Source organism: Ammospiza nelsoni, chromosome 9 (genome assembly GCF_027579445.1).
Source record: "Ammospiza nelsoni isolate bAmmNel1 chromosome 9, bAmmNel1.pri, whole genome shotgun sequence".
NCBI classification, from domain to species: domain Eukaryota; kingdom Metazoa; phylum Chordata; class Aves; order Passeriformes; family Passerellidae; genus Ammospiza; species Ammospiza nelsoni.
The window spans coordinates 15,496,812-15,517,801 of NC_080641.1; the positions used below are offsets into that span (position 1 = coordinate 15,496,812).

Genomic DNA, 20,990 nt, shown 5'->3' on the forward strand with positions numbered 1-20,990 from the left:
GTTAGAGTATTTCTAGATCTGAGAGAGCCCTTTTGTGATCATGTTTTTACAAGTTGTTGTGGCATGGATGCTTATTTAGATGTAAATGCTACAAAGCAAGCCTGCCAAGTTTTTCTTCTAAAACTTGGCATGGAAACTTCAGCTAGTGCTGTAAACTCTGTTTTTCCAGTGTTAAGAGCTAATTTGCTTGGAAAATAAATTCATTGTTAAAAGAGTTCCTCCTTAGTTTTCCAGTGCATCTGAGTAGAGTAAGTTTTAATAAATGCTTTTATTCTCCAATGAATTTTATTGTCACTTAAAAAAAACTTGTATTGTGAATGGATATTTTAAATATTGCACATTGAGTTACACTGGTTTGTGGAAGCTACTCATCTCAGCCTACAAAATGGACATAGTATGAAGTCTTACTATTTGTAAAGGTTTGTGTTTGTTAATCAGCAGAAATTCCTGTCTGTTTTCAGAGGAGCTCATACTGCACAGTAGGTGCCACTGTGCTTTTGGCTTACAAACCTCTTACCTACATAGTAGTGACAGAAAAAGTAAAAAATACCAACTGCTGATATCTTACTGGAAAAAGCCTCAAGAAAGAAATATGTGCAGAGTTTTTGGAATTACAGTGCTGTGCCTTGTGTGGTCCTAGAAATTCTAGTAGGTATCCTGGCTTGCTGCTGGTTCTTGAGAAGGAAGAGAGCAGAACCTCTCCTTAAGAGATCCAGCACAAACCACATACCTTACATTCTTCCCAGGGCACCCTGCACTGTCCTGGTACATTAAATCAAGGGAAGTTAGAGATAGAATATGATGCAGAAATTTAGTGCAGCACTTGACCAAGGTGATTTCAGTTTTCCCATCAAAATGCACAGAAACACTGACTTCACTTAAGCATCCTAAGTCTTTGATAGAGACTCTGAGATTTCCCAGCAGATGAAACTGTTGGCTTAATTCTGGTTTAGCACAGAGCAGAAATAAGCTCTGTCTGGATTTCTGGACAGCTTTAATATGTCATAATCAAAGGAAGCAGAAAGTTTTGTTGCTCTTTATTGCCCATTTCTTCTCCTCTAAGAAAAATACATTTGTAAAGTTCTTCATAAGATGTTTACTAATGCAGGGCTACTGATATTAAAGAAAAAATATTTCAATACATTCCATGGATGCTTGAGGCACCAACAGGGGACCATACTGGTTCCTGGTTGTTATCCTTTGAGACAGACAAACACAAGTCAAGAGCGATTACATAAAAATAATCACAAAGTTTTCTGAATCCTCCCTGCATATTTAACAAGCAGAAATAATAGAAATCTTGAGTCTGTCTTCTCTGGCTGCTCTGTGCTGAGATCTGGAGAGTCTGCTCACCCAAGCTCATGCAGAAGGCATATTTGTTGGAATGAAAGCTTTCAGAATGTGAAATGACGCAAATGTGAGAGATGATTGCTGTGTCTTGGCTGAAAGGGCGTTCCTCTGACCTAGATGTGGGCCACACTCCAAACTCTGCAGATTCACAACTAAGCACATAGAATAGGTACCTTATTTTTGCACCTGATTACTAACCAGAGTGGCAGAAAAAACATTTGCACTGTCAAATCTTTTTTGATTCAGATACAGAACTTCTTTTTTTTTTTCCTGCTGCTGAACTGAACAGGAGTATATGATATCTGAAGTGTTGATGATCTTGAAGGTCTCTTCCAACCTAGTCATTCTGTGATTTATATTAAAAGATATTTATTGCACTTGAGCAGTTTTGAATACTTGTACTTTCTGATGTAATATTGATGGTGTTTATTTGTAAATAACATAAGCAGAATAGTGTTCAAGTATATTGCATAGATAAATCCTGGAAATTCAGGGCTGCACAATGTCCACACATGTTGCACAGCTTCCCCTCCCACTGCCAGCCAGGCTGCTCACCTAAGCCTGAACTGGCAACTGGAACCCCTTAAGGACCTGGGAGAGCAGCTGGCTCTGCTTGGTGAGGCACTTATTATGTATGGTGGGAGTCAGTTCAGCCATTTCATTCCCATCTGGCTGGGTTAAAACGATTGAGGATCAGGAATTAAAAGTAAGATTCAACCAGGGAACAGTTTTTTGAGGCAGTTTCTCCCTGAGAGGGACCAAATGTTCCTGACTCATTATTTAAAGAGAAGCAGTGTGGTTTGCTTTCACTGATGTTAATCGGCCTCTCTTCCCTCTCAGTTCTGGTCTGAAACAAGGCAGAGTGGATTTGAAAACTGACTTGTTGTGGCATTTATTAGCCTGTGGCAGGACAGAGGACAAACTGGTAGTGCTTAGATCATACACAGCTGTAGTCTGGCCTTCTCAAGACAGTTTGTGACACTCCAGTTTCTGCAGTCTTGAAGCATTTACCTTGGCACTTGTATGACAGAAAAGCTGTGGATTTGCACTGGACAGGACCTTTCCTGACCCACTGAACAGAGATTTGAATGTGCATCATGGCAAAAATTTCACAGTGTATTTTATGTTCATTTTGAAAAAAATTCTAAAAGCATTCTAAAAGAATTCTAAAAGCTTCTGCGGCTGCTCTCACATCCAATTTTAGTGGATGCAAGCCTGGTGACAAATTATATGTATCATTTGTATGTATGACATTGTGGTTATTCTCTAAATATGCAGATCTAAAACCTGTAGGTGTTAGGAGGGTATAATTTATTTGAAGTATTCGAAATTAAATGAGATTAAATGAAATGAAATTAAATGAGAATGTTTAGCTAACAATGATCTCTGAAGCTGCAAGTCTGCCATCTGCTGTTCAGGGGGCTTGAGCCAGCCTGGACTGCTCAGAGCTTCCTTAGTTTTTAATAACTGTTAAAATATTGTTGTGTGTAAGTGCATCTGATAATCATATGGCAAGCTGTTAGAATTTCTGGCACCATAATTAAGGCAGAAATCTATGGAAATCATATGTACATTCTTTTGAGTTCTGAATAGCAACATTACTACAGACCCACTGCTAGTTTTTCCAAAAAAAATTGTTACTGATCATCAGTCTTTCCCTTCGATCGTTCTGACTAAAAATAACCTGTGAGAAAACGTGATTTCCATCCTGATGGCTCACCATCAGACATCTAAATAGCCTCTGTTCTCAGTGGGCTGTGCAGCACTTTCATTTTTAGTTCAGTAAATACTGCTTTGGTGGCTTTAGAAAAACAAACTGTCTTGCAGCAGTTCAGCACTGCATAGAAGATATTCTCAGAAGGAATATTTGTCCTTCATAAAATAGTCACACTGTTGTGTGTCTATTTTTTGTTGAAATGCAGCATTTCAACATAAACATGAGAAATTGGAGTATCTAAATGCAATATTATTTTGGATGGAGACAAAGCTATGATTAGAATATTTTATGATTTAAGTTTTTACTTAAAATCAAGTAAAAAATATGAAAGTTTAAGGAGAGGGAAGGGAAAGGGGAAGATATTCAGAGAGAATTCATAATATTTTGAAATTGTAGTATTAAAAATCATATTCATCTGAGAAGTACATCTGGTTTTTTCTTGGTCTAAGCTTCCTAATGAATTCAGTGTGTGGTACTGAAATGCTGTGCTTGACATGAACTTGAATGGAAAAGATTCTGCTATGCACTTTTCCTCATTCAGTTCTGTCAAGCTGAATAAACAGCGATGGGGTTTTTCCTATTCTATTTATAACTTGTGTGTAATAGCTGTGCTACGTCTGCCTGATCCCTTCACCACATAGTGCAGTGTAGGAGTAGCTTTTGGTCTGAATATCCCTTTGCTGAAGTATAGGCTTATCAATGTTAGAAATCTTCAGGAAAAAGAAATATGAAGCAAAAGTGTGAAACAGATACTCAAAATTATATTTTCAAATATACTGATGCAGAATTTAAATTATCTCATTTATTATCAAAGGTTTTTTAGTAAATATTTTGTTTATTTTAAAATTACTTTCTTACCCTTAATGCCTGTGGTTTGTTTTTGAATTAGAATGACATTTTTGTCTCAAATTTTTGAAAGAAACTCTTTGAAACAAAAAGTTGTTTAATTGTAGCTTCCCAGTTTAATGTATAAGCATTGTTTACATCTTCAGACTTTGTAAGACTGTGGCAAAGGTCTGTGCACCTGTTTGAGCCAGCTCAGACCCGGATATTTGCTGATCTCCTTCAGCTGATGTTTCTAGATATGAAGTGGTACTGAAGATGCAGAACCTTTGGCCTCTGAATTCTTTGGCCTCCACAGTCAACAATCTTCTGGGCTTTTTGCACTCCTCATATGTTCTTGCAGCAGAAACAACTGCTCCTGCCTGGCTTTCCTCTATTGATTTTTGTTGTTGTTGTTGTTGATGCAGTTTGTCACCAGTTGTTTTTTTTTTCCTTTTTGTCTGTTTTTCCCCTCGTGTTTTATCTGGGGCTCCCACACTGTGTGTTTCATAGCTGTGTAATGGGAACATACAGTAGGGACATAAATATCAGCAGTGCATAAACCTTTGGAGCTAAAACCTTGTTCTAACCTGCAGCCAAGAAACTCTGCTGATGTTTTTTGATTTGTATTAAAGGCTTGTAAATTTGGGTAGAACTTCACAAGTATGACAAATGCACATACTTAACACAAAAGCCAAAATCAGTTTCTAACTTCTAAAACAAGGGACTACCATGCTTTTTAATATTAAAAATCTCTGGAAAAAGTGTTATCTGCCCTTGCAGTGGGCTTTTCAGTGCTATTTTTTAATGGAAATGGCTGATCTTTGGCAGGCATTTTTTTCCACCCATCCTGCTCCTCTCTGCCCTCCCTGCAAGACATCAGGCTTGAGCATATGCTTGTTATGAAACATTTCAACCCAATTGGTTGCAATCTGGTCAAGTTATGTATTGGTGCTTCAGATCAGTTGTACTGGTCTCTATTTCTGAAAAATACAGTGGGGATTCTATAAAATAAATGGAGATTGTAAACTGGCTGAAACACAGAGTCATCTCCCAAATGCTGCTTAATGTGTTTACTTGCAGGCTTGTGTTCTAACATCAATTTCTCTCCATCTTTTTTTTTATTTCATGTAGAGCAATTACATGGTGTTCATGGCAGAATTGTTCTGGTGGTTTGAAGTGGTGAAGCCATCATTTGTACAGCCCCGTGTTGTTGTGCATCCCCAAGGTAATTATGTTATGGATTGGCCTTAATATGCATGTTTTGATATGTATGTGTACAGATTGCCATTGTGTTCACAGATGCAGTGAACATTTTACTTAACAGGATTTGGCAGTGTACAACCCCCTTAAAGAAGGAAAAGAGTTCTCTTTCTTAATTGTAAATCTTCATCTCATCTCATAAATCATAATTAGATTTTCTTTCTGTTACCAAAAACTCATTTAAATTGTTGTGGTATAATCACTTGCAAATTTTCCTGACCTAAACAAGCCTTGAATCCATTTATGCCCATGCAAGAATTACAAACATAATAAGAAACCAAGAACAGAATTTAGCCTGAAGAGCTTGTGTTGCTGAGAAGATACCAACAGAAAGAATCATAAATCTGGGCAAAGTGAATAGAGAGCTAATTGTAAAATTTCATTTTGTACCAAGTGCAAAGGCACCATCTTCCATCAGCAATTCTCAAATTTAAAAATGCACCTTTCAGATAGATCTAGACATCTGTTAATGACTACTTTCAGGTAAATAACATTTCAGGTAACTGACATGTTCACACAGCACTGCTGTGGTTGGCTTTCCATGCACTAGGAAGAGATTTTCATTGGGTGGCTGTTATACCTTTTCTTCATTTTTATGCTTTACAGCACATACAAACCTGACATAAATCTTTAAATGCTAACTGGTTTAGGGTGGGACAAAAAGCCTTTTTTCTAGTCGGTCTAAGGGTTGGGGGAGAAATTGTATCAGAAACACTTCTTTAAGAATAACTTTTACTAAAACTGTTTCCTTTTAATTTTGTGGCTCTTTTTTAGTTTGTTTTTCTGTATTTTTACTTTCCTTGATTTTTCTAGTCTATTTTGTCAGTCTCCATTTCTGTAATTAGTGCCAGTACAGGAGCTTTGGAGGACATAAAGATGAAAAGGAAGTGACAGTTTTACTCTAAATCATGGAATCAATGAAAATTCTTTAAATCTTTGAAAATAATTTTTTCATATTATTTTGGACAGCTTTTCTACTATGTACTGAATACTAAACTATAATAACTTAAACTTTTTCTTCCTGGCAGCTGAACCTGCAAAAGATGCAGCTTCTGCTCACAGCTTGAATGCTAACAGAAGAAATTATGTGGATGGTCCCTCTGGTTCTGACTTTGTAGCCAGGTAATGTCAGAGAATCACTAGCATTGTTTCACAATCTCCTTCTCTCTGTTCAAAATCAAACAAATTTTTTAATTTTTTTTTGCCTTTTTGTAAACTCAGTGATTGAGTTACCAGATACAATTTGGAATTTTGTGCAATAACCCATAGTTCAGCCCTCTCTCCCTGCTGCATGGCAGGCTGCTTGTTCATGTTTGTACACTTGGACAGTGCTGTTCTCTTAGCAGTGTCCAAAACAAGCCTCAGCATTCAGCACAGAAGTGTCACATGGCCTTGTCCTCTTCAATTTCCAGTGCAGCTGCTGACCAGGTCTGCTCTGGAGAAGCTGCTTTTCTGGAATCCACAGCAAATTTTCCAAAAGTTATAACAAAACTAAACTGAGGTAACAGCAAGGAAAACCCTGAGTGATGGATTTAGTTTGATTTGGTTATGTTAGTATAGTACCATAAAATTCAAATAGGTAAAAATAAATACTTATGGTGTGATTAATTTCCCCACCCCAACTGCCTCCTGATGAGGAGGAGAATTGGAAAGAAAGTGTAAACCTCACAAGATAAGAACAATAAGAACAGTTTAATAATTTGAAACAAAATAAAATATGATGATGATAATAATTATAATTGTAATGAAAAGGCGGGGGGGGGAGTAACCCCCAGAAGAACAAGTGCAGCACAGTGCAATTGCTGCCTCCAGCAGCTCCCAGCCCCTCCCAGGCAGCTCCCCCAGCCCATGCTGGGCACAGCAGCCATGGTTTGCCCTGGCCCTGGGGCCAGCTCAGCTCAGCTGTCCTGGCCACGCTCCCTCACAGCTCCTCCTGCACCTCCTGGCTGCCACGAGCACAGAGAAGTCCTTGGCTTAGAGACAGCACCAGTGAGCAACCACTGAAACCCCAGAGTGTTAGCAACAGTGCCCCCACTCTGAATCCAAAACACAGCCCTGCACCAGCTACCAGCAGGAAAATTCACTCTATTCCAGACAAAACCAAGACCATGTCAAACATTATTTTTGTTGTTACTGGTACAGATTTGGAAGCAATATAGAAACATCCTGTTTGTCTAATGTTCTGTAGCTGCTCATACATTAATTTCTCAAGGGAGACCTAATCACTCTCCACAACTACCTGAAAGAAGGCTGTAGACAGGTGGACATTGGTCTCCTATCCCAAGGAAAAAGTGATAGGAGAAGAGGAAACAGCCTCCATTTCCACTAGAAAAGGTTTAGATTGCATATTAGCAAAACTTTTGTCACCAAAACCAGCTGTCAAGCATTGGAACGGGCTGCCTGGAGAGTGATGGAGCCTCCATCCCTGGAAGTATTTAAGATGTGTACATGTGGCACTTATGAACATGGTTTAGTGGTGGCCTTGGCAGGGTTAACAGCTGGATTTCATGATCTTAAAAGTCTTTTCCCACCTATTCTTTCTGTGATAAGGGACATAAATTGTACTTTAGGCCTTCTTATTAATCTTTCTTTTGTCAAGGTAAAGAAAGCCTTCCAGTGGTCTGATCTGGACCTAGTGAATGAGCATTACAGTACATTAATAATTTTGGGGGTTTTATTTTGGTTTATTGAATGTCTCTAAACTGGCACAGAGGAGAAGGATAAAATTAGCATTTTAACTGGATATTTAGCAAATGTTTGATTTCCAACCCAGATAATCCTTCAGGGTCTTTTGGAGAGAGAGGTGAGGGTTTGGTTGGGTTTGAGATTTAAGGTTCCTAAGTATATTTTTGGGTGTTTCAGAAGCTATGCTGACTTTAATAACAGAGTAATATTTCCTACTACCATTAAATGCTGGGATTCCAAATCCTTTTCCTGTATGTGTCCAAAGCATGTTCCTCTTGTAGACAATGATTTTATTTTCATGTAGACTGAGCATATAAACCAGGAGAACAAGAGCCAGTATTTTTGAATATATCCTTTGAAGCAGGGGTTCCCAAGGCCATTTGCTGTAACTCTCCTCATAAACCAGGGTAATTCATCCAACCTGATGACACATCACTGCAGGACAAAGGAGGGGCTCAAAAAGCATTTCAGATGGTTGGAATCCCATACACAGGCTGCAGGTTCCCTGACTGCAGGATGTTGTGTCCTGGCCTTCCTCCCTGTGCATTCCTGTCCTCTTCAGTGTTTGAGTTCCATTTCAGCATACAAAGACAGAAAAAAGGACCCCAGTTGGAAAAAGTGAATGTTCTGCTGCCTTAGCCTGGTGGAGTGACTCAGAGCATGGGCTGGAGAGGCAGAGCCAGCACAGAGGAGGGAGTGGGACTGTGGCAGTGTTACAGTGTCTGAGGTTGCCATGGAGCCCAGGCTTGGTGCCAGAATCAGTCTCTTTCCTAAGCAAAATTAAGTGTATAGATTCTCTTCATGGTAGCAAATTTTCACAGGCTGTGGGGTTAAATTTGGAAAGTATGCTTTTCTTTTAACATAACTTACAGACATTAGGATTTTATAATTTTCACAGAAATCTTGAATGCCATTTAAAACAGACATGTCATGTAGCTAGCATGTAGTGTTATTGACACAAAAAAATCAGGAATTTAAGGGAACCTATATTGAATAATTTAATAAATAGTTGTGAAAGATGCTCTTGTAGATGGTGTGTTTCTTAAATTGATGTGAGTATCCTTCTTGCAAATATTATTTAGAAACATTTCTACACTATACAGTATATATAATAACACTAGACAAATATTCTGAAAAATGTGAGTTTGGGAGTGTCCTATTCAATTCAGTGGACAAAATTCAAACCATGAAAGGATTTAATCCAGCTTGTGTTTGAAGTCTGGCTTCTCTAGAAGTGTTTTACATACAAATCCATCTGTCTTTATGCATGTGTCTTTGTTCTGATCATGAAAAAGCACCTTGATCAAAACATTGAATTATGTTAATCCCATCCTGGATTAACACAGCTACTCAATTACAGACCTTCTCTCTAAACCAAATAAAGTATCTGTATAAGTAGAAACAGAGGAAATCTCTATAATTACTCCTTTAGTAGTGAATGTATTTTTTTATTTATAAAGTCATGTCTATCACAAAGTCTTCTTTATCCACTTCTAGTGCATGTTGGAGTCCAGACACAAAGCAGAAGTTTTGAACTAAGCAACTGAAAATAGAAATGTATGGAAAGTATGTGATATTGGCTGCAGTCACTCAGTTTTGAGGCCAGTAGAAGCTGCCTCATTTTGCTCATGTCTGTTTTGACTTTTTACTGAAATCAAGCCTAAAAAATGGAACCTTCTAATAGAGGCATTTACATGAAATAAATCAGGAGACAAGTACATTAACAAAACTTATGCTGCAGGTCTGTACAGCTGTCTGTGTACAAAAAATACCTTTTTGACTTTTTGGTCCACCTGCATTAGTCCCAGTCCAAAGTTATTACTGTGTTCTCTTTTTAATTGATAAATTAATATTTCCGGAAGAGAACTACACCTCACTTTCCTTCTCATCACAAAAAAATAAAAAAGAATCTTGTCTTTGTCTTGGCCAACAACAGGGTGACTGGTTGGCCTTTGTATTGTGGCTTTTGATGTATTAATTCTAAGTTAATGTCTCTTGCTTTATAGATTGGGAAGTCCAGCTTACACACCCCCTCACCAACTGCATACACCCCAGCAGCCTTATTCATCTGTTCCAGGTAACAATTCACAAAGGGCTGGGAGAGGCAGTGAGACAGGTGTCATCTTCTGAGTAAATTGCTATCCTGCTTGTATTTATTCAAACATCATTTATGCAGAAATAGGGGGACACCTTTACATGGAAAAGTAATTCATTTACATAATTGACTTCTGTAATTTATAAAATGTACAAGTGGGAAGATTGTGTTTGTACCAAATGCATTGTGTGTGGTTTTTTAATTTGACTTCTGTTTTGATTATGTGGAAGATGGCTTACAACAAGTATTTGTGGCATATTTTAGTAGGATTTGTATAATATTTTGCACATTAGTAAGTTCTTTGAGGGATGAGGGGTAAAATATATATTCAGGATGAAATTGGTTTTAGTTGTGTTTTCAATATATAAACACTTTTCTGCCATTGCCTGTTCTGAGTAGGTAAGCAGATCAATTTCTTAAAGCAACAGAAAGTGATGTTAAAATCATTTTTCACAGTAGTTACAGTGGGTCCTGTTTTTGTTTCACTTAGGAGTCATCAGAAGGTCCACATCAATGTCTTATGTAGATGGGCAAGTAGGGACGTGGCCTAAAGAGAAAAGGTAAGGAGTCTTACAAGCCAGTTACAAAATACTGGGGTTTGGTTATGAGTAGTAGTAAATGCTCCATTGTAGTTTGGATTTTCAGTCCTATAATGAGAATTCTTGTAAGCTGCTTGAAAAAGTAGAAAAAGAAACATAAAACCATATCATGGATTAAAAACTGGTTAATATGAAACAATCTTCAGAAGTAAATAATTTATTCTTTACACTAAAAGAGGTATACTTCAGATATATGAATTGTTAGTGTTAAATATGTTCATATTTACTCATCACACTGAACTAAATGTGGGTAACAGTAACATGGCTAATGATCTCAATAGCATTTAAGCTTGTATTATTTTGGGAATGCTAAGAACAATCAGCCTGAATGTTTTAGTTTTCAGTTAGACCAGTCATAAACTCTTAATCTGTGGGGTATAAACCAAAGTTAAAATGGTAAGAGTTATAGTGGTGTGTAAACTGTGTCTTTTCACACCTTCCTTCTGATCTATGGTGGCCATTCCTATACTCCTAAAATGCCCAGAATTTATTCCAAAGTAGTAAAAAGCATTGTCTGAGTGTGAAGAAAATCTTGTTATATTCTATTCTATTGTGCTTTTAAAAAAATTATTAAACTTACAGCTATTTATCCATCTAAAAAATCTATCTAAAAATATATGCTTGTTTATTATATTTGAAGGTAGGCAAAAATACAGTACACCTAACAGTGCCTTTAATACTTCTAATTAAAATAATTTTAAAACCAAATACAAAGATTTTGTTATTTTTATTAATAATCATGAGTTGCTCAGTTATTTTCTTTATTCTGATCTCTATTAGGTCATCATTACATGGAGTTTCATTTGACATTCCTTTTGACAAAGAGAAAAGCATTCCAGCATCTGCTCCAAGCAGAGGAATTCCTAGATCTGTGAGCAATGAAGGCCTTACAGGAAACATCAACCGCGTGCCGAAGCATCCTAGAAAAAATCTATCCTTCAAACCAGTAAATGGAGAAGAGGAGAATCAAGACATTGAAGAGGAAAAGATCATGACAAAGGCCAATCAGTCTCTTAATGCAAATCAGAGAAATGCCAACGAGAGCAGACACTACAGGTTTCCAAATGGAGCTCTGCAAAACAGGGCAGTTCTGGATGATTTTGGCAATCAGATTGAGACTCCGAGCATTGAGGAGGCTTTGCAGATAATTCATGACACTGAAAAATCTCCCAGACTTCTCCAAACAGACCAAATTACAAATGGGTTCTTCCTTCACAATCGGGAAATGAGCATCTTGAATTCAAACATTAAACCCAATCAGACTACCCCAGATATAATCACAGACACTAAGGGTGCTCTGAGCCCTGTGACTGACAACACAGAAGTAGATACTGGAATACATGTCCCATCAGAAGATATCCCAGAGACAATGGATGAGGATTCTTCTCTGAGAGATTACACTGTAAGCATGGACTCTGACATGGAGGAACCATCTAAATTTCTCCAGGATTACGACATGCGGGCTAGCAATCACAGAGATCAATTAAGTCCCTGTCCCAGCTCAGTAAGTACTAAATCACAGGCAGGCAGCAGTGCTTCTTCCAGCTCAGGGGTTAAAATGACCAGCTTTGCTGAGCAGAAATTCAGGAAGCTGAATCACACAGATAGTAAAAGCAGTGGAAGCAGTTCTCAGAAAACCACACCAGAAGGTTCTGAGCTGAACATCCCTCATATGGTTGCTTGGGCTCACATTCCTGAGGAGGCATCTGTTCCTCAAGGAAGAGACACTACACAGTTACTGGCTTCTGAAATGGTACAGCTGAGGATGAAGCTAGAGGAAAAGAGGCGAGCCATTGAAGCACAGAAGAAGAAAGTTGAAGCTGCATTCACAAAGCAGCGGCAGAAAATGGGAAGAACAGCATTTCTCAATGTTGTGAAAAAGAAAGGGGACGGGGTATCGCCTCTCAGAGAGGAAGCAGCGGGAGCTGAAGATGAGAAGGTATTCACTGACAGCAATCGGTTGAAAGAAAAAGAAACTCAAAAATCAGATGACCAAACTAGTAAGACTTCAGAATTAATAAAAGAAAACCCAGAAAATTCTCATAGCAAATGGTTAAAATCTCCTGCTACTTCTGGAGATGCTGAAAAGCAATGGAATTTAGCAAGCCCCTCAGAAGAAAATCTTAATGATGGAGATCTCTTAGAATATACAAAATCCATTGAAAAACTGAACTCTTCCCTACACTTTCTACAACAAGAAATGCAACGTCTGTCCCTTCAGCAGGAGATGCTGATGCAGATGAGAGAGCAACAGGCTTGGGTTATTTCTCCTCCTCAACCTTCTCCTCAGAAGCAGATTCGGGACTTTAAGTCTTCTTCGAGGCAAGGAGGAACTCCAGCTCCTGTTGCTCCTTTCTCACAGGAATCTCCTCGCTCTACACATCAATCTCCACAATCTTCCAACAAGAAGAATGCCTCTTTTCACATTAAAATGCAAAGGACTCCTAGGCCAAATGAACTGAAAATAACGCCTCTAAACCGTACCTTGACTGCCCCACGCTCTGTGGACAGCCTTCCCCGTTTGAGGAGGTTTTCCCCCAGTCAGGTTCCCATTCAGACCAGATCATTTGTTTGCTTTGGAGATGATGGTGAACATGTAAGTGAACCTCAGTTAAAGGGAAATCTTTCAAAGGAAGTCAAGCCTACAGAAGAGGCAGCAAAAGAAGAAGGACCAAAATTGCCAAAACAGGGTGAGCAGAAGTTGGAGGAAAAGGAGATTAAGCCTTTTGAATCTAATGTTTCTGAAGTGTTATCTCAGCCTATCACAGAAACAGTCTGCCTCACCCCAAATGATGATCAGCTAAACCAACCCATTTTACCACCTCCAGCTCCCAAAACAGCTAACTTAATTGAAGTTTCCCTATCAGATTTGAAGCCACCAGAAAAAAGCGAGGTGTCTGTTGAGAAATATGAAGGTGAGAGTGATAGAGAACAGTTTGAAGATGACCAGAAAGTATGTTGTGGATTCTTTTTTAAGGTAAGAGAACTAGTGGATGTGTGTGTCAGCTTTAAGCTTTGTTTAAATCTTTAAGTGAAACATGGATGTTTCTGATGATTGAAGTAAAAGCAGATAGTACTGCAACTCTAAATGTGCAGGCTTGTCTTCTGGACTTGATTAATTTGGCATCATAAGAGCGGTGAGATTCTACCATATTGCAGTTCTGAGCATGTCAGAGTATCCCTTTCCATGCATAGTTATGGAAGAGTGCTTGGAGGTCTTGGTGAGGAAGATTCATGCTGAATGTAGATTTTTTTTTTTTTAACCTGTTTTTGGTGATCTTGATTAAGCGTGCTCACATCTCACCCTCACTTCCTCACCTCACTCCCAAATTTAACTAAAAGTTTTTGAACTACATAACAGCCTGCATTTTTTTTAATTATTCACATTTTTTAATTGCACTTTGGAGAGCCTTTTTTCCTCTCTAAGCTGGCTAAGGAAGTGTAAGTCTGCTGAGACTCCCTTTTGAAGTTTGTATTTGGGAGCACTTCTTGGAGACTTTTTATTAAAGAACTGTATTCAGACAGGCTTTTAACTATAATGCCTATTGTAAGACAGTGGTCTAGACTTAGCCATCTTAGAATACCCCAACATTTTGTATCGTGTATCTAGATGGACCTAGCTTGTCTGGAAACATTCCTCAGTTTTAACAAAACACCTGGCTTGCTCAGAAGTTACTTTTATATGGTGCATAATTATTGGGGTTTGTGATAATTACCTTCATGTTCATACATGTAGACTCTTCCAAAGCTGAAAGAAGAAGTTTATGCTCTGTGGGATCTTACTCAAAACTAAAATATGTCACTTAGCAAGTTTTCTCATATCAGTGTTGAATTTTGTTTGACTCAGGAAAGAAAAATTCCTATATGAAGTTTTTAAGAGTCTTAAGAAAAATCTTCATAAATAAACTTATTCCAAATACTGCAAGACTATGTTAGGATACCCAGTGTACAGAATTAAGTGTCTAATGACTTGGCAAAGTCAGTTGCTGAATTTAGAGGTATTCATATTTTTGGTCCTTTTCCTTCACAAACGGTTGCTAGGATGATCAAAAGGCAGAAAATGATATGGCAATGAAACGAGCAGCGTTGTTGGAGAAGCGTTTGAGAAGGGAAAGAGAGACCTTGCTTCGAAAGCAGCAGCTGGAAGCAGAACTAGAACATAAGAAGGAAGAGACAAGGTAAAACTACATGTCCTTATTCAAATGATCAGTAATGGTGAACATAAAAATGTCTTTAGTTAAAAGTGTAACCTGCATGGCAAAGAATTGCATCTTAATATCCAAGTTATTCGCTGCTAGAGCCAGATGTGCAGAGGAGGACAGCAGGTGGCATCAGTCTGTAGCTCTCTCAGGCTGGGACCTGTGCTGGCCTGAGCACAGCTCCTCAGAGCACAGTTCTGAGGGAGCCTGTATCCCTCAGGGTTCCTTCTGCACAAATGCACAAGGTTCACTCAGTTACAGTTATAAACCTGTGTTCGGTTTTATTAGCAGCAATATCCCCAAAAGTTTGAACTCTCTGAAAATTGCAAAAAAATTTAAAAGCAATTGTCTTTTACTGGTGTTTGAGAACATTGAAATTCCAAAAATCTGCTGCCTGTGTTGTCCTCATTGTGCTAGCTGAAATCCCTTATTTGGAAAGCTTCTAGTGCTGAAATTTTTTGGTCATTTTTAGACGCAAAACAGAAGAAGAACGTCAGAAGAAGGAGGATGAACGAGCACGGCGAGAATTTATTAAGCAGGAATACATGAGAAGGAAACAACTAAAGCTTATGGAAGACATGGATACTGTCATAAAGCCACGTTCCCTCTCAATCAAACAGAAAAAGCCACGTCCAAAATCTATTCACAGAGATCATATTGAATCACCTAAGACACCAATCAAAGGTCCACCAGGTAACAAATGTTTACATGGAAAAAGAGTCTGTTCATGCTGAAACACCAGCTTGGGTTTTGGTCCTAACAAGCACGGGCATTTATGAGTCTTGTGCTACATTAAAACTGCACGTGTCCAAACTGGAAAGCAAAATCTGGCATAGAAATGGAAAGATGAATGTCACTTACCTGCTATGCATGCATGCATATATAAACAAACAAAAATGTTAGCTCTGAAACCCCAATGGAGGGATGAATATGTGTTGCAAGTTTCATGCACACCTATGTTTTCTTCACTAATCTCTTCTTGCACCTGTAGAGCTAAGAATGAATAAAAGTTGGGAGATAAGGGATCAATAAATAAAATGGTGACCATAAGGTAAGAATACTTAAACTCACACAATATGGACAAAATTAAAACTTGACAGTTACTTTTAAATTTCATGGTTTTTTTCTATTTTGCTCACCAGCTGCATGTATAGTTAAGAACATAGCAACACTAACCATGTGGAATAACTTAGCATTCTTTTAGATACAACAGAACTTGCAGTAGTGGGCTGGAAGAAGTATTATCGATTTACAATTAGAAAATAATAACCAGATTGCTCAGTGATCCCTTTTGTTACAGACTCCTCTACCCTTGTTGTTGTGCTGCGTTTTCTCTGGCTGCTTCCGTCTGTCTTCCAGTGTAATTTAAAGTATTTCCTTAAGACCTTCCAAGAATCCATCCCAAGCTTTAAATTAAGTCTCTTAAGCTTTCTTTCAAGAGGACTTATTAACTCTAATTGCATCCTTTGATTTGCATAGTGCCAATATTCCCATGTTCGTGCTTCCCATTAGTGCTTAGGCTGAGCCCATCCCCAGTGCTCCCCAAGGCTGGGTAGGAGCAGGTGTTTACAGGAAGTGCAGCACATATGCATGCAGGTATATCATGTAGAAAAGCCCTTACTGACTTTCAGATGCTGGTGTTGGTCTGATGAACAGACTCTCCTACTTGCATAGGTTTATAAGCTTTAACTTTGTTTTTATCCAGGTTCACAGCTTTATCGTGTTTTTTCAGTATCTAGTCTTTCACTGGCATCGCTGAATACAGGGGACAATGAGAGTGTGCAGTCAGGCAAGAGAACACCAAGGTAAAGCTAAAATAACCATTTCATGTAATAAAATTTTGTAATCAGCTATGTAAAACTAGCATGAATTTTTTAGAGGTCATGTATATATTGTGTACTCCGAGAACAGGTATGTTTTCCTCATTTGAGACATGGATGGTTTCTACTGTCAGACATTCGGGAACCAAGCCATCATCATTTGTTTTGCAAATTGCACCAAGTGAACCAGTTGGGCAGGTATAAATGAGGTCAAAGCAAAATGCTGTTCACACAGCCTCTTTAATTCACCTGCTTGTATCTAAGTCTCAGCCTATGGGTATTTTGCTAAACCTGCATGCTACATGCAACTACATAGCTGCTTTTCTTTTTTTAACATAGAAGCGTATTTTCTGTTTGGTTTTTTTTCTTTAGCAGTTGTACGGGGAATTATTGAATGCTCACAAGGACTTCAGCCTTTTCCAAACACCAGAATTTATTTTGCCTTAAAAACCACCTGAAAATAATAGAAAAAAAAATTTAATACAAACCCCATATTGTCATCAGAGGAAAATCACCATTTCTGTGAACTATTTGATAATATTCAGACAATTACGATTTTCTTTGTATAAAAAAAGAAAAAAGTGAAGAAAAGTAAACTAGGAGAAGGAGTTGATAAGGAGTACTACAATTTCTGCTATTGCCTGTTGTGTCTTCATGGCCACTACACATTATTCATCAGCTCTGACAAACCTGCAGCTGGCTTCAGTTGACTTCTCAATTACCTTGATGTCTCAAGAACTGACTTTCCAGTTATTACATAAGAAACTTTCATAAATGATTCAATTAGCCTAATATCTCTTGTCATCTCTTAAAAATTAGCCGTTTTAATTGAGAGGGGGATTTCTTCCAGCTATATTAGCTATTACAAAAGACTTGATGTTGCTCATCTACACGGGCTTTGCAGGAGATAACCCCTGTGTATGGAGCTGGAGTTGTGCAGTGCTGTACTGTGCTTTCAATGAGCAGCACATCTTCCTCAGGCTTTGGATTTGTTTAGGGGATTGAAACTTTTAAAACATTTTAAAAGCAACAGAGTTGAAAGAATTTTCAGTAACTTTCTAAATGCATATTGTCACCTTGTCCTCACATCACCATTGTTTTTGATGATCCCACTGAGAGATTCTCAGTGATACATTTGTCACCTTCTTCATGGAGGTGCTAATCACAGGATATATTATAAATTTAATTTTCATCTGCTGCTGATTTTACTGAAAATGAGCATGCACACAAATTTTGATGTGATACCACTTTTTTTCCTTATTCTGTGCCTTTTTCTCACTTAGCAAACTTTCATTCCGAGCTGCAAATTTGAATGGCTTTTGCAGTGGCCACAATCAAAAAATTTTAAATATCTTGTAATAATTTAAGAAAACGTGACAATCTTGTTTAAACCTTTAAATGCAAAATTATCCACATTTGAGTGCAGCCTGAAGAATTACAGCACCAGAAGCTATTGTATGTGAAAACAATTGTTTTGCTGTCTTAAATACAGCAGTTCTCACTGCCAGTTGTTGCAGTCATAAGTGTAAATGAACTAAATTTTTACTTCATATTCATTATTCTATCAAGAACTGGTTTGTTCACTACATGAGATAACATTGGTTTGCCAGTACATGTTAAAAGTAACACAAATTTCCACTTAGTAATTCTGTTTCACAACCAAGAACATCTATTAGGTCTCTGTCCCTCAGATGTAGCCCAAAAATTAACATATCCTCACCTAAAGACCAACTTCTTGCATCACTCAAAACACACTAAATTTTGTGCATTTAGGTTTATAGTTTGTAATTCAAGTCATTGTGTTCTATCTTGCCTTCTTTTCGTATCAGAAGGCTTCCCAGCTGAACATTGTGAATTTTTTAATAGATTTTAAAACTAATGTTTAGGTCTGAATCTGTGGAAGGATTTTTATCCCCAAGTCGCTGCGGGAGTCGTAATGGAGAAAAGGATTGGGAAAATGCATCTACAACTTCTTCAGTCGCCTCTGCTACAGAATACACAGGTCAGTGGCAACAAGGATCAGAAAAGTACCTGCCATAGAACATAGTGGTTCTATGCATGAAAAGTTTTCAGTTACCTTGATTTAGTTTCCTAAAACTTGACTGAGTTTTACCCTTCAAAGTAGAGGATGATAATACAAGATTAACATTTTTAATCCAAAATAAAGGCACTGACTCAATAGCATTTGTGATAACCACAATAAACTGCAGTCAGGCTCAGAACAGCACATGAGCTCACACACCATTCTGTACTTCAGAGTGTCTCTAGCAAAGCACAAAGTGTTGATATTTCAACTCAATTTATTAAGAACTTTATGATCAGACTACTCATTCTTTATTATATTATGAATCAAATATTTTCTCTATTCCACACATGATACTGCCAAGACCTTGCATCATCAGCCTTATAAAAGCTCCACTTTTGCCAACCTAATATCATTTTGTTTGTGAGAAGAGTAGCATAAGGTTAGGTATTTTCTAGGGTTTTTTCCCCCAAAGCTTAGACAAACAGATTTAATCTTAAATTTAATTGATGCTTGCACATTATTTTCCTAATTGGTACTCATGTGTTGAGTTTTCTTAAATGGACTTGACCCAAGTACACAGACATTTCAGAAATCAACCAGAAGATTTTTACTTCAGCCAGATGAATCATTTTACAGACAGAATAACCTGTCAAGTGTAAAGCCAGATCTTTTAATCCCTGATTCTGGGTAAAACATTTATGGAATTCCAAAGAGAACAGGCAACAGTTACTCTAAGCACTGCATATGCCTCATTGTTATACCTCATAACCTTGAAATCACAGGTGAAGGAAAAGAAAAAGACTTTGCTCTCTCCTGGACAACTGAAATTTTGTTTAGAAAAAGCAAAAGAAAAGGTCCTCTGAGAGAGAAAAAAATTACCAAGGCTGCCAATAATAATGACTTAATAATGAAAGACACATTTGTAAGTAAATTCAGTGACAGCTGAATGACATTTTACTTGTTCATGAAATTTGTGGTCCCTAACCTTATTCTGTATTATTCCTGCATTTGTGTTTCTATGCATGCAAAAGTTCCACACCAGAAGTGCTTCACAGCATTCAAAGTAATTTTTTGTTGGCTTATTGATTAATTTACTTTATTTGTTGTTCCTTTTGCATAGGACCAAAGCTCTTCAAAGAACCCAGTGCTAAATCTAATAAGTATATAATTCAGAATGCACTGGCACATTGCTGCCTGGCTGGAAAAGTGAATGAAGGTCAAAAGAAAAAGATTCTGGAGGTAAGAATATTTTTCCCCTAAAAGCACAAACACCTATGTCAAACCAAAGTCAAGCATTATGGAGACTCTGAATGATAAATGCAGACACTGAAAGGAAACCTTAGAGATGATGGCAGGAGTCACTGAAGGGATTAACTTCTGTGACTTCCTTCCCGTGTAGGCAGAAAGGTTCTCCAGTGCTGTAGGAACAAGAGCTGGTACTTTGTACATGCAGCACAGGGAGCTGAATTAATTCACATGTTTAATTAATAGTTATTGGTTGTTTTATGGAGGAACTTCAATATCTAGGCTTTCATAATTTGCTCATTAAGTTGTTTTCTCTGATACATGGAGATCCTCAGGTTGGGAACTTTAGAACTAACGCACAGGGCCCTCATGAACAGAAAGAATTGAAATACAGATGAACAGAAAGAATTGAAATACATCCCTTCTAGGCTCTTCTCCAGTTTCCAAGCAGTAGGGCAAATTCAGGACTTTGTACTATAGGAAGGTGCCTTCCAGTCTTCTCTCTTACATTGCTATAAACCTTTCTGAAAATGCAGATATTGTAAAAATGCAGGGACAGTGTGTTCCCAGGCAAAAGTAGTAACACAGAATCTGAGCCTTGAGAGTAACAGGACTGTTCCATTTACCAAGTATCACAAATACAACAGATTAACTGATGTCAAACCTCACAGACACTTGGAATCCAGACTGAATTTCATTTCTGGAATAAACTTCACAGTAGTATTTCTTGCCCCTTCTTCTCTTCGTAATCCTGCATCCATGTCTAGATGCTCCTTTCTCTGCCTTTCCAGACACTTTTTGGAAATACCAAGTCAGGAATCAGCACACACTCCTGCAGTTTAAGTAACTGGGAGCAAAATGACCCTCAGAATGACCCAGAAAAAAATAGGTGCACAAATGTCATGCTTACCTCTACGATGAAGCATACATCACTTGATAGAAGCTGTGAGTTTCAAGGCATGTGTCCCACAGGAGGTCTGTAGGTGGAATAGGAATCTGAAGATTTCAGCTAATTAAGAACTTCTGTTCAATACATTCCAACTGACTTCATGGTTTGACCAAGCTTGAGTGGATTTAGGGATGACTGAAATTCCATTTTAGCACCAGAGGATCTTCCAGACATACAGAGACACATTTCAAGTTTCCTGTTCCCAAACTTGCAAGTATTA

General features: G+C 37.9%; 1 protein-coding gene across 4 annotated transcripts in view; it reads left to right on the forward strand.

The window, feature by feature from the left end:
* CAMSAP2 (calmodulin regulated spectrin associated protein family member 2) overlaps positions 1 to 20,990 on the forward strand; it is an 80,467-nt gene that overhangs the window by 55,886 nt on the left and 3,591 nt on the right. For 2 of the 4 annotated variants that reach the window (XM_059478807.1, XM_059478809.1), the window contains 10 exons: positions 5,024 to 5,117; positions 6,181 to 6,274; positions 9,844 to 9,914; positions 10,423 to 10,492; positions 11,312 to 13,508; positions 14,573 to 14,709; positions 15,203 to 15,423; positions 16,436 to 16,535; positions 18,437 to 18,552; positions 19,697 to 19,815. In XM_059478807.1, the coding sequence (XP_059334790.1) occupies positions 5,024 to 5,117; positions 6,181 to 6,274; positions 9,844 to 9,914; positions 10,423 to 10,492; positions 11,312 to 13,508; positions 14,573 to 14,709; positions 15,203 to 15,423; positions 16,436 to 16,535; positions 18,437 to 18,552; positions 19,697 to 19,815 (3,219 nt within the window). The remainder of the gene's footprint in view (positions 1 to 5,023; positions 5,118 to 6,180; positions 6,275 to 9,843; positions 9,915 to 10,422; positions 10,493 to 11,311; positions 13,509 to 14,572; positions 14,710 to 15,202; positions 15,424 to 16,435; positions 16,536 to 18,436; positions 18,553 to 19,696; positions 19,816 to 20,990) is intronic. The other 2 variants (XM_059478808.1, XM_059478810.1) reach the window with 1 other exon arrangement.